We start from the raw sequence: 13,892 nt of genomic DNA, 5'->3' as shown, positions 1-13,892 counted from the left end.
TGGTCATTTTTATCTTCTCCCTAACCAGAGCCCAGCCCCACATTCAACCTAAATAACCCCCTCTTCAGAGAGCTGCTGTGATCCAGGCAGAAAGAGTAGCCTGAGGCTGGCATTACTGCAAACCCCAGCCCCCTTACCAACAGAGAAAAAAAAGGCACTTCAGAGACCAACGTGTGATCTAGGGCAACAACCAACAGCCTGTTTTAATTGTTAAAATTAATGCTTTGAGTATTCTAAATGCTCCTCTAAATGCCTAATTTGCAAATAAGACGCTGCCCTGCTGTCCCCATGTCCCCTGTGCTTTGGATACTAAACTGTGGGTCTATCTGGACTCCAGGAGAGGAAGCTCAGACAGGCATCCTTAAGCAGCAAGGACAACGTGTTTACTTCCTGAGGTGTGAAGGATGGGAAGACAGGACCGGCTGAGATGAAAGCAGACTGTCACAGACCCTGGAGCCCAGCCAGGTCAACCTTAGACCCTTCTCATTAATTTTGGGGAAGGAAGGGGGAGGGACGGGCAAGCCGGTCCTCAGAGACCACAGCCAACATTTGCCTCCTGTGTCTGGAGATGGAGCATCACTTAAGAGGAAATGACCCCGGCTACGGGTCACGTCCAGAGGAGGGATAAAAGGAAAAGCCACAATTCCCCTCACACCGCGGGACACAATGGCTTTAAGAAGGAAATCAAAGCTCTGTGCTGCGAGTGGAGGGAACAGGGGGTACGGGGCTTCCTTCTGCCCCCAGACCCGGGTCTGAACAGGCAGAGACGGCAAACGTTGGAGGCAGAGCGCCAGGCGGTGGTTCCCGGGCGCCTCTGAAAGCATCCCGGGCAGAGTGCGCTGGAGCGACCCGCGTCCCCAGGGAGCTCCTGGAAGATGCTCTTTCCCAACAGAGCGGCTTAGCGAGGGGCTGACGAAAACTCCCCCCACCATCCATCAAAGCTCAGGCGGACACATGACTTCACCGTTATAACAGACAAGGGCAGCCACTTGCCAATTCCAATGCCAAAAAAAGAAACCTTGGAGAGGGGAGTGAAGGAAGGACAGAAAAGGCTTCCTGGAGATCGCCGCCCTGCGAAGAAAGTCCAAGCCCAGGGTTGCCCTGGGGACTCAGAGGTCCGGGACCACCCGGGGCCCTGGTTACCTACCACCCGCCATGGGGGCAGTGGGGACAGTACTCACATAGTGCTTGGAGGGGTTCCTCCGCTTCTCCACGTCCACCACGGTGGCATCTTGCACGCAGTAGGCGAGCATCTTCCCCACAAAGCGAGTGGCGCCCTCCGGCGGCGTCACCTTCTCATCCCGGCCGGGTTCCTTCTCCAGCTGCCTGGGTCCCAGCGGCCACCCGCCACCCCGGTCCGGTTCACCGATCGCAGCCCGGGTTCTCGGGGTCCACAGGGACGCCTCCGAGGCGGGCGACAGTCTCGGAGGGCACGCGGGCTCCGTGCGCCCCGGGCGGCTCCCGTGGGCCTGCCGCGCGCCCCTTCCCTCCCGCGCCGCCGCCGCCGTGCTCCGGCTCGGCCGCCTGGTCTCTCCGCCGCCCCGTGGGTCCGGCGGGAACTGGCGGAGGAGAGGAGGGCCGGGGGTGTGTCCCGCCGGCAAGGACACGGGGCGGGGGCCCCGAACCTGCTGTCAGTGCGCGGGGGAGCGGCCGGCGGCGCCCCTTCGCCGAGCTCGGGCTCCGGGGGCTCGGCGCTGGCGGAGGCTGTGCGCGCAGGAGGCGGAGGCCGGGCCCCGCAGGCAGCCAGGAAAGTGAAGGGAGGGGAGGACAGGGGAGGGGAGGGGAGGGGAAGCGCGAGGGGAGGGGCTCCGGGCCGGGGGAGGGGCTCGGGGCGACCGCGAGGGGCTGCTGCCCGGCCCCTCCGAATGGCAGGGCCGAGCCTGCGCGCCCCTACCCGAGCCCAGAGCGCAGCCAGCGGCCTGACGCTGCCCTGGGCTGGTGCTCCCCACACCAAAACTCGGTGGCTTCGGTGGGAGGAGGCGCTGAGGAAGGGAACGCAGCCCTCCCCCATCCTGGCTTTCTGTCTCCGTGCGTTCTTGTCGCCACCTTTCTGTCCCCCTACCACTGTTATCCCCACGTCTTGCGAATGAAAAGTAGTTTATTACCCGGCTGTTACTTCCCAGCACCCCAGGAGGAGCAGGGAATCGAGAAGAGCTTCTTTTGATGAACCACCTGTCCCTCTGCGGGTCGCAAAGGGTGAATTCTCCCCGGAAATGGGATCCATTGATCCGCTGCCTCAGTCGTCCATCTATCTGGGTCTGTGTAACTAACCTGTGACATCATTTACCAATGACAAGGTTACAGACTCGGCATAACACCGTTGCCTTAAGCCCAGGGCTCCCTTGAGGCCCTCCCAGAGCTGGCGACAGGGCAGGGAGCACACAATGGTGGGAAAATCCACTGGGTTGGGGGCCAGCTCTTCATTAGCTCCAGGCTCTGGCTTTCTCACCACCCCTCCTTCTCTGGTCTGGAAAACCGACTTTCCAAGCCGCTTGTCCATCTCCGGACTTGGAGCACAGTTCTTTTTAATTCAATTTAGCTTTTTTCCCCCATCTATTTCAACATTTTTTTTCCATTCTACTTTCGAATTTTTGAAGGGGGAGTATTTTCACAACTAATCCAATTGTTTCACAATCACAATAACGCTTTGTGACTATGGACCAATGGGAAACATCTGAAATGGGGGCAAAGAGTTTTGTGATTGTGTGTGGTTTTTTTCTTTGCACGGCCAGAACTCTATACTAATCTTTTAGTCCCACGTTTTTTGGGCACAGAGTACCCTACCATGCTCCGCCTTCTTGGGGAAGGGTGCAAGGACACAGACCAATGTCACAGGAGAAGGAAATAAAGACAGATTGGTGCAAGGGTCCAGGCCATGAGAGATCTTGAGGCCAGGCACGGTCTTCTCCATCAGAGGGGATGGTAGAGAACCCTTGTGGATGCTGGAGCTGGAGTCCTGGAGGAGGGTGACCTGGCAGTGATGCTTGGTTGATGGAAAAAGCTGGAGCCAAGGATCTGCTCTCCTGAGCAAGGTTTGTTCTCTGCAGGGGTGGGAGGCAGACCTAGAATAGGCCCTCAGGCTGTTTTAGGGAAAGGGAAGGAGGGGGGCTTAGCTTACCCTGGGTCCCCTTGGGAATCAGAGCAGTTGGCTCAACCAAGACAGCAAGGGAACTCTCCTATCCACCCTCCTCGTCCTCCTGGATCTGAGTCTACACTGAACAAGATGCCAGACACAAGTCTTGGGAGAGAGGGTCTATGCCATCCCACTTCCCCCAAGACAGGAGGTTTGCCTGCCTGTGTTGGCCTTTTTCCTACCTGAGAAACTTGAGGCAACATGACATCTCTTAAATTTGGATCCTCAAGTACAAGTTGAACATACACTCAACTTCCCCGTTTGCTTCCAAAGCACCTCAATTGGAGGGAGGTGCTTTGAGCACCACCCCTCAACACCAACTCCACAATGCCAAGAGCTCTGGGATGAGGTGGGCAGAGGTTACTTAAACCCATGAGAGAAAGGGTCTTTAAGGATGATAAAATGATGCAGGCGTCCATTCCCTGTGTACACATTGACCTCTTGAAGACGTCTTTCCCAACAGTGCCTCAGGAATTCCTTCGATTTAACAGACATTGATGGCATGCCTCCCATGTGTCTGGCACTCCCTCCAAATGACAAACTGGCTGGAGTTGCTTTGAAGACAGGGCCTGAGCATCATTTGTTAAATACCCACCGTGCTTGGCTCAGAGCAGGAATAGAAGATGGTCTGTGATGGAAACTCAAAGCACTGGTGCTGGAGAGGATTAGGTAAAGCTCTATTTTGCCACCTCCATCCATGAATTGGGGATGACTCTAATCCACAACACTGTGTGAGTTCAAATGACAAAACACAATTACAAAAATGAAAAAAGAAAAAGTTTAGGATAAATAAGGGAAGGAGGACCTAAAATAAAGATCCAAATTAACATCTGAAAATCTGATTTTTCAATAATAGGTAATTGTAGAATGCTTAGAATCAAAGAATTTTCCAACTGGAAAGGACCATTCCTCTAATTTCACAAAGGAACAAACTCAGACCAAGAGAAACCAAGCAAGTGGCCCAATGCTAACAACTCATTAGTCCCAGACCAGCCGTCTTTCCCTCCCCCATGTTTACATACCTGTTCACAGGTAAGAAGAGTTCATTTAAAGAACATACTTGGCACGTGTCCTAACACCTGCAGGTGCACACTGTTGTATGCCCTTAAACTCCGGGTCCCTTGGTTCCAATTCTTCATTCACACAAGTTGTCTGGAGTCCCCAGCAAGGAAGACTGGACCCTTCTCCAGGAAAAGGGTCCTGTGTGTCTCCATGGTCTTCCATGTACACGCAAAGCTTATCCCCATATGCAGAGCCCACCCCACCTCCTCTCCCAGGGTCTTCAGGCCACCCCAAAGAACACAATATCCAGGGAGGCACCGAAAACTGCTCAACACTAAACTAAGCACTAAGCTTCATCCCCGCAAATGTCATGGCACCTGCAGTCATTCATTTGGTTTCTAATCACACATTGTCTCTGTCCCCTGACTCTACTGTATGAACCTCATTTATATTTTCTATTGTTATTTAACTTTCCTGTGCTTAGGTTGTAACTTCAAAGCCATAAGAAACCTGTGAGGGCTTTAAGGACCATGAACTTAGACCTTGACCCCACCCTTTCTCTCCTCACCACACTCCCAGCACTGCTGCCACTCTGCTACCTGCCACACACTCACACCCAGCATAAGGCATTATATGGGTTGTACACTCAATAAATGACTGCTTTTTTTAACTTATTGGGATCTCAGCAGATATTTGTAGATGTGGCTGTTGCTAAGTGATGCCTAAGAAGAGATGGAAAACAGTCTCGAAGCAGAGCTTATACAAGTTGGGTTCTAGGCCTTGATCAATCACAGACCAGTCTTGGAGTGACTTCCCTTCTGAGGGCTTCTTGTCCCTTCCAAGCTCTATTAACTAGAGGTGTGCAAATTTGAGTGACATTTGGGCCCCCTCCTGGTCAAAGTAGTATTAGCACCACTAACTCCACAAACTGGCCAGAGTGGTATCCCTTCAAGACCCTGGCTGACCTCTGACAGGGACAGACAGGAGGGCCTGGCATGAAAAAGATGCCGTTTTGCAGATCATACTTCTTGCTCTGTTTCTTCTCCCCTCCTCCTTCTCTTCCTCCTCCCCCACACCCCCTTCCTTCTTCCTGGTTCTATCTTTCTCAAATTGGCCTTAATGTCCAGGCCTACATTTGGGTCACGTCTTGATAATCTCCCCTGAATTTGGAGCAGACAGGGAGGCCAACTTCCCAGGGAAGTAAATTGCTGGTCAGGCTTCTCTCTTGGTTGCCAGACAATGCAATCAGGATGAAGCCCCAGAATTGCCCTGTCTGCTCAGCCCCATTGTTCATGAATTCCATAATTACAAGGCCCCTGTGCTCCCCAAACCATCAGACGGTGGAAGCCACTTCTGTCTGATGCCCAACACCATACTTTCATCAGCGAGTTCTCCAAGTGCCTCTCCACACTGTACTGTTGGGGGGGGGGTCTTAGCCTCCCATTTTAGCTTTCAATCTAGTGAGGATTCTTGTGTGGCAGGTTTTTTTTTTTTTTTTTTTTTTTTGATAGAATCACTTGAAATTCCAGCCTTAGCAAATGACCATACCCTGGGAATACCAGAAGAGTATCTGGTAACTTGCACAGTCAAAGAGGCCAAAGACATAATTAGATTCACAGAGGAAAAAAATATTCTGTAACTCCAGCTCCAGGCTGTATCCCTAACTCTGCCCAGACATCTGGTCCCCAAACTAGTGCATTGTGTTTTAAGACCTTCAGAAATGAGAGACTGGATGGTTTTATACCATTTAATCTCAGCCACTGAACACACCTGGAGGTGTATTTCTGCCTTACAGGGCCTCCCAGTATCATCTTGGTACAAAAGATCAGTCTGTATAGTTCCATCTCAACCATAAAACACCCCAGATTTTCTTTTTCAAAATCCCTTGGATTTTCCAGTGGCCAAACCTTGAGTTGGCCACTGGATGACAAAAAGAACAGAAAAAAAAAATCCCTTGGGGGAATTCAGAGGCGGTTTCATTAAAAATAGCCAGAGGCCCCGAATAGCCAAAAATATGAGTCTGGTTTTGGTTTGATACCGACCCCCTCCTTCTTATTTCAGTTCTCTATTCAGAAATGTCATAGAAATTACTGTTCTTGGTCCTGTCTCTTTCACCTGTCTCTTCCAGGTGAAAGACTGGAGACTCTCAAGATCAAGTCTGGCTCGGGTGCAAGCCCTATCCACCCTGTCTAAAGTAGCCCACATTCCCCCATATTGTTTCTTACCCAATAGGTGAGCTCAAGCAGAGAAAGCCTTAGCAGAAGGGGTTTTCCCACTGCAGTGATCTGACTGGGATTTGAGCTGTCATCAACCAGCAATCTGACTTACTATGATCAACTTAGTAATCTTCCTTCACAATATATGCATGGTGCCTGGCTAAGAAGAATCTGGTTTGCAGATATTAGACACTGAGCCAAGCTAGCTCAAAAAAAAAAAAAAAAAAAAAAAGGACTTTATTTCCAATTTACAATACTTCCTCATGGAATCTGCAGACATCTGGGCTTCTAGGTTTGAAAATATGAGCAATAATTTTCTTCATTTTCTCACTCTCTCTGACATTTTTTTGACAGCACTGGAGTTTGAACTCAGAGCCGTGTTTGCTAGGCATGCATTCTATTAATTGAGCCTTTATTTATTTATTTTTGCTTTAGTTTATTTTCCAGATGGGATATGGCACTTTTGCCCCAGGCCAGCCTTGAACCATACTCTTCTTACCTCCACCTTCCCAGTAGCTGGCAGGATTAGAACACATCCAACCATGCCCAGCTTGTTTGTTGGGGGGGGGGGGGTCACACTAACTTTTTGCCTGGGCTGGCCTCGAACTGCACTCCTACTATCTCTGCCTCCTGAATAGCTGAGGTTCTCGGCCAAGCCACCACACGGGGCTCTTCATCTCTTAGCACTGTGGTTAGCACTTGTGTCTGTTTTATTCTTCTGACTGCAGACTTTTCCTCTGCTTCTCTATCCACATAGCAGGAGTCCCTACTCCCAGATGTCTACCAACCCCTCAATGCAGGCACACCTAAAACTAGTTGGCTGCCTCGGGAGTCCAATTCCCAGTTTTCCGGGAAAAAAGAATCTGACTGGCCCAGGTTGGGTTATGTGTCTATCCCAGCCCAGTCAATTATCACAGGGTGGAGTCAGATAGTACAAACTTTATTACAAGCCAATCATTTGATTAGGGAATTAACTGTAAGAAAAGACTGATATGAGAAGTTCCCACATCCCAAAATACAGCTACTAAGCTGTCCTTTACTTCTTTAAGGACCAGGGCTTCACGCTTGCAAAGCAGGTACTATACCTCTTGATCTAAGCCATTTTACTCTGGTTATTTTGGAAATGAGGAGGGGGAGGGGCTCTTGAACTATTTGCCCAGGTTGGCTTCGAACCATGATCTAAGTCTGCCAACTAGCTAGGATTACAGGCATGAGCCACCATACCCAGCAGGACTTCATTTACTTATCCACTAAACAAATATCTGTTTGTAATCAACACCTGTCATCCACTCTGCTAGGAACCGGGGCTTCAGTTGGAGGCAAACTAGAAAAATTTCTTGTCTTTAGGGAATTTTTATAGCTTTTGGGGGAGAATAAAAGGGCTTTAATAGATATAAAATTATAATTATGATGAATGTATCAAAGTGGGGCAAATATTAAAATATTAGTCACTGGGGGTAGGGATGGGAAGTTTTAAGTTTCAAAAACTTTTTAATTTTTTTTGCTCTAGTTACTATTTTTTTAATCGTTTTTATATTTACTCACATGTGTATACATTGTTTGGCCCACCTCTCCCCCCGCCCCCCCATTTTTATTTTTTATTTTATATTTTATTTTTCTGGTATTGGGGTTTGAACTCAAGGCCTACACCTTGAGCCATTCCACCAGCCCTTTTCTGTGATGAATTTTTCCAGATAGGGTCTCATGAACTGTTTCCCTGGGCCGGCTTTGAACCACAATCCCCCTGATCTCTGCCTCCTGTGTAGCTAGGATTACAGGTGTGAGCCATCGGGGCCCAGCTAAAAAATTATATTTAAATGCAAAAAAAATTATTTTTAAATGTAAAAATAATTCTACAAAAAGGGTTTGTGGTTTGTTTTTGAGATGGTGTCTTGCTATGTTGCCCAAGCTGGCCTTGAACTCATCATCTTCTTGCCTCAATCTCCCAACGATCTGGAATTGCAAGTATGTACCACTGTAGTGGGTGGGCAGTTTTGATGTCTTGTTTTTTGGTTTGATTTTGCTTTGCTTTTGTGACAGTCTCACCATGTGAGTCTAGTCTCAAATTCCCAATCTTCCTGCCCCAGGCTGCTGAGTTCTGGAATTACAGGTGTGCAACACACTCGCTAGTTTTTGTTTGTTTTTGTCTTTGTTTTTGTACCCATGAAGTACTGGAGCCTCGTGCTTGCTAGGCTGGCAGTCTACTATTTGAGTCACATCCCAGTCCTTAATTTATTATTTTAAATTTGCATTTGAAGGGATCACTGTGGTCATGTGGCAGAGAGGCCTGGTGGATGACAGGAACAGCAGTTTCACAGTGCTCTCCAAGAGGTGAGGACAGCTTGAACTAGGATGGTCTTGGGGTGGAGAACAGGTGAATGTCAGAGGTAGCGTGGCCTCTGGGACATGAGGGAAACAGGCAAAGGACAATTGTAGCTCTGGCCCGCACAACTGGAGGGCTGTGCCGCCATTCTGTTTTCTAACTTTCTTCCTTAGTCTGTAAAATGAGGGAGGTGGCTAATTCACTCCATACCAAAAGTTCCCTCTAGCTCTAATAATGATGATGACAGGAACAGCATTGATAGTATTGGGAACTGCTCATTAGGCCCTCACTGTGTGCTGTGCCAGGGATTTTAAGTGTCACTCTGTGTGTGTGTACATACATGTGCTTCATAAATGAGAATGTAGTCACAAATCAGAGCATCACTTCTCTGTGTAACTCCCAGTCTAGCTGACAATTAATCACACATGGGAAACGAGACATTTGGGTCCCTTCAAATTGCTATTCTTTAAATATTTGTTCAGCATTTATTTAATGAAGACTGGAAGAAATAAGTTTTCTATGAAGTGTGTACCCCTTTCTCTTCATTTAAAGTAAGGCAACTGAGTGTGGTGGTACATGCCTGTAATCTCAGCACTTAGGAGACTGAGGCAGGAGGGTTGCCAATTTGAGGCCAGCCTGGACTATAAAGGGAGGATCTGTTTCAAAAAAAAACCCCAAAATTAAAAATAAGTCATTTATTGCATGGACTAAAAGCAATGTGCTTTGAACTTGATTTTATTTCCTGGTTTTCTATACCTGAACATTACTCACGTGTTTACAAGGATGAAGGTAACTTACTTAAGTGGATGTAGTTTCAAAGTCCTAAAAGATACTTCACGATATTTTGAAAGATTTTTTTGTTTGTTTTCACATTCTTGTTTTTTTACTTTCATAGAAATCAGATGTTTCCTATTTTTCTGGAGTTCTTTTTTATTCTCTCCTCTCTTTCTCCCTCTCCCCCACTTCTCCCTTCCTCTCTCTCTCCCTCTGGGTGGGGGGAGTGGAGGGGTGGGGGGTTGGGAGGGAAGAAGGATCCACTTTCTGATTAGTTAACTTGGTTCTCTTTTTTTTTTTTTTTTGGCAGTACTGGGGTTTGAACTCAGGACCATCACGCTTGCTAGGCCGGCACTCTACCTCTTGAGCCACTCTGCCAGCCCATGATTAGTGAACTTGGGGGGCACACTGATCAGCCTGAGGCTTGAACGTTCTTAGAACAACTCGCTCCTTCCCAGTAAGCCAGGCCATGGTTTACTGCACACCTGGCCCACAGCTGGGGTCAGAGCTGATGGTCAGCACTCTCCCCAAATGCAAAGCATGCTTCACATACACACTGCAAAACACTTTGGAGATGTGGGGTGCTTGTGTGTGTGTGGGAGGGTGTTGTTTATTAAACTCCACTGTGTGCTATGCCAGGAACTGTGTTAAGTAGGCACTACACTCATAGGTTAATGCCACAAGTAGGGATTTAGTCATAAACAAGAACCTCACTCTTTTGTGGAACTCAGAGTCTAGTTGACAATGAAACTGGGCTAGGGAAAACCAAGACGTTAGAGCCCCTCTGACTTGCCATTTCAATCTTTGTTCAGCTTTTATTCGATGCAAGCTGGAAGGAAGTTTTCTGATAAGCATGTTCTCTTGAGGATGCTGCCTACCACGGAGGCTACTTATGCCAAGAGACCCTGGAAAATCCCACTCTCTCAGGCCAAGACTTGGCTGTTTGTCTGCATTGCCTGACACAAGGGGTGACCACCGCTCAGGCCTTTACAAACAAAACAGAGAAGTTTCACCAGGCAGAGCCAAGAAAGCATGGAGAAAATAATGTCTGATTAATTAATTCATGATATTACTAAGACATAAGAATGCAAACTCCTTAAGCACATGGGTATTTGGCCTATTTTGCTTACTGTGCCACTCTGGTGCTGAAAACAGTGTGGGGCACACAGCAAGCTTTCACTAAGCATTTGTTAAATGAATGACTGTCTTTTTTAAGATAGGGACCTACTATGTAGCCTGGTGAGCCCCGAACTCCCAGTCCTCCTGGGACTTCCCAAGTGCTGGGATTACAGGCATGTATCATTACACCAATGATAATAGGAGTAATTCTTAAATAGAACATAAAAGCAACTAATGAAAATGCCTTTCAAATGAAGTCTCTTAAGAGTTTTGATTATTTTCCTTGTTGCCTTATAAAAGCCAATTAATTATGTTTACAGTCTGTAAGAACAGAGCTCCTTCCTAATTTCTTCCCAAATCTCTGGAAGACTAAAGTATATTTCACCAATTACATCAAGGTACACCTGTGGAAACTTGAGCCACCTGCTATTTCCAGTTTGTTATTGTTGGGGGGATATTTTGCATTCCTTATGGGTTGATTCTCTAGGCTCTGATCTACCTTTACCAGCTCTGAAGAGTACTGCTCCAGAGAAAGTAAAGAGGCCCCATCCTAACCAAGTGTGGTGGTACACATCTATAATCCCAGCACTGGGGAGGCAGAGACAGTAGGATTTGAGGCCAGCTTGGGCTACATAGCAAGACTCTATCTCAAAAAACCAAAAGAAAAGAAAAAACAAAGAGGCCCTATCCTAGCTGAAGGGCAGGAAAGCCACACAGTAGATGTTTAAGCAGCAGCACGGATCGGAAGTTGGACTCCTGGAGAGTGGCTGGAGCAGGTGTCAGGTGAGTGTGAAGACAGAGTGTGCAGGTTCAGTAGAGCTGCCATGAGAGCAGGGGAGTAACAAGTAAGAGGTTGGGGGTGTGAAAGGCCATGATAAGCAAGGTAGACTTTGTCCTGCGTCCTAGAAAGTCACTGAAAGACAGGAATGACCATGACCTTTAACACCTTGAAGTAATAAACCATGTTAGCAGGAGATGCTGACCCCTCCTCACCTTTCCATAGAATGGGGGACTGCAGTCTTCCCTTGATGTCTGTGGGACACCGGTTCCAGCAGCCGCCCCAGACCCTCAAAGGAGGATGTTCAGATCCCTTACATAAAATTGTAGTGTTTGCATATCAACTGTGCAGTCCTCAGAATTTAAATCTCTAGATTACTTCTAATAACTAATATTAGTGCTGTTGAATAGTTGGTACCCTGTAATATTTAGGGAATAATGACAAGGAAAAGGTCTGCACCTGTTCCATGCAGACAGTTGGTTTTTTGGACTATTTCCCATCTGTATTTGGTTGACTACAGGTGCCAAACCCACAGACGCGGAGGCCTACCTTAGTTACCCAGGAGAATGGTATACTTTCCTTTTCTTCTTTTAGTTTCATTAAAAGATACAGGACTATTTAAAGCAAACGTTGTAACACTGAACTGCTCAGTTAATAACCTAAGTAGATATAATACAAAGTGGCAATCACCCAAGTGGCAGCGGTGGATGGCAAGTGGTTTTGCTTTTGAGGCCCGTAGGCTCTGTTGGTGACTACTCAGTTCTCTAGCATGCGCCTATGCTATGTGCGACCCAGCAACTTCACTCCTAGAAATAAAAAAAAAGAAATTAGTGCATATGCCCACAAAAAAGTACAGAATTTGCATTATTCATCATAACCCTGAAAAACAGCCTACCGTCTGCCAATTTCATGGATCCACAAACAAAGCTCCATTGGTACAGGAGAACACTGTGGACCAATGAGAACAGCTGCTACAGGCAATGAAAAAAATGAAAAGCTCACAGACACAATATTAAGCAAAAGGAAAAAAAAGAAACGAGACAGACTGAAGGTAGGTTTCCACTTCTACAAAGTTGAAAATTAATTTATGGTGCCTGAGGTCAGAAGAGCGGTTGCACTGGAGAGAGGGGACAGAGGCTAGCTTTGATCTAAGTCCGGGTTTCCACAGTGCACTGGGGTTGTGTGCTCTGTGTGTGGATGTACACCGCAACAAAAAAGGTGAGAACGATGAACAATCATCCTGGGTGAATCTGTAAGATTCTGGCCAATGAAAACAGTGCAAGTTGCAGAAGGCTAGGTACCATGCAGCATCCATGCAAACATTAAACATAAAAGCAACAGCACACATAATATTCATATGTTTAGGAATATATGTCTGCAGTAAACAGAATTAAAATGGACAGGAAGAAGACATACCACGTTTAAGGTAGCGGTTACCTCTAGTGACAGAGGAAACTGGAGAATTCTATAATTGTATATACAGCCTTTTTACTTTATTTTGGAAAATATTAACTTATTTATTGCAGTAGTAGGAACTAAACTCATGACCTCATGCCTGCTATGGGAGGGCTCTACCACTTGAAAAATATATTTTCATTTTTAATTGACACCTAGCAATTATGCATACTTAAGGGGTATAGTGTGACATTTTAATACATGTATACAACAGATCAAAGTATGTGGTATACATTCATCATTTCTTTGTGTTGGAAACACTCAAATTCCTCTCTATTAGCTATTTTGGAATATCCAATTAATTACTGTCAAACACTGTCACCCTCCTGTGAACATTGAGGTTATTCCTCCGACCCTACTAAACTCCTGAATAGCTAGGTCTTTCTTAGTTGCCTTAAGTCTGAACTCAGAGATTAAAATGTTTATATGATCATTAAAACTCCACAGATGACATAAAATTGAGGTTTCTCCCTCTCCTTCAGCTCAGGCTGGACACCTAGATGAGGTGACACTTCTGTCCCTCCTCTCCCAACTTAGCAATTGTGATTTATTTCTGGTCCTTGCAGTGCTGGAGAGGGAAGAAGCAGGTAAATTTCCATTCACTTTGTGCTGGCCTGTGGATCTGGTGCTGTTCCCTGGACTTGGTGGGTGTTTATTGCTGAAACTTTGTGGATACTCTATGTCCCCCCATTGCTGGGGCCTCTCAATTGAGCACTTTCTCGGCCCATCACTTACTCCTTCCTGCTCCCTAGGAATGTGGCCATAGCTCTGGCTTCTTTTAGCTGAGATCTCTTTGTTCCCCCATGGCGCCCTCTTGGATGAGACCCTGGACCTCCCAGGTCAACCCCCTGTCACCAACGGCTCATACCTTTACCCAACAATTCTGTGAGTACAGTTCCCACATGTAACCTTTTACTCTTGCCATTTTAGTTTCTCAGGCTTGGCATCTTTCATTGAGCTAGGGGTGGGACAGGGCTCACACACAGCTCTCTCCAAACAGATTTTCATCTAAAATCTTCAACTCTTTGTACCTTCAATATTCTTGGCCACTTTGTAAATCCTGCTGTAGCTGGGTGCCAGTGGTTCACACCT

The 13,892-nt window shown here is 47.0% G+C and overlaps 2 protein-coding genes across 7 annotated transcripts in view; both read right to left on the bottom strand.

Moving 5' to 3' along the window:
* Sh3pxd2a (SH3 and PX domains 2A) overlaps positions 1-1,708 on the bottom strand; it is a 213,285-nt gene extending 211,577 nt beyond the window's left edge. For 3 of the 6 annotated variants that reach the window (XM_074078375.1, XM_074078376.1, XM_074078380.1), the window contains exon 1: positions 1,182-1,707. In XM_074078375.1, coding sequence (XP_073934476.1) covers positions 1,182-1,253 — 72 coding nt within the window. In that variant the 5' untranslated portion in view covers positions 1,254-1,707. Of the gene's footprint in view, positions 1-1,181 lie in introns of all 6 variants that reach the window. The other 3 variants (XM_074078378.1, XM_074078379.1, XM_074078377.1) reach the window with 2 other exon arrangements.
* A 243-nt stretch (positions 1,709-1,951) lies between these two features.
* Positions 1,952-13,892, bottom strand: part of Stn1 (STN1 subunit of CST complex) — a 59,523-nt gene continuing 47,582 nt past the window's right edge. The window contains exon 10 of the mRNA XM_074078372.1: positions 1,952-12,151. Coding sequence (XP_073934473.1) covers positions 12,126-12,151 — 26 coding nt within the window. The 3' untranslated portion in view covers positions 1,952-12,125. The remainder of the gene's footprint in view (positions 12,152-13,892) is intronic.

Source organism: Castor canadensis, chromosome 7 (assembly GCF_047511655.1).
Source record: "Castor canadensis chromosome 7, mCasCan1.hap1v2, whole genome shotgun sequence".
In the NCBI taxonomy this organism is placed as follows: domain Eukaryota; kingdom Metazoa; phylum Chordata; class Mammalia; order Rodentia; family Castoridae; genus Castor; species Castor canadensis.
The sequence above is the reverse complement of the archived record's forward strand: the minus strand, read 5'-3'. Positions and strand labels throughout refer to the sequence as shown.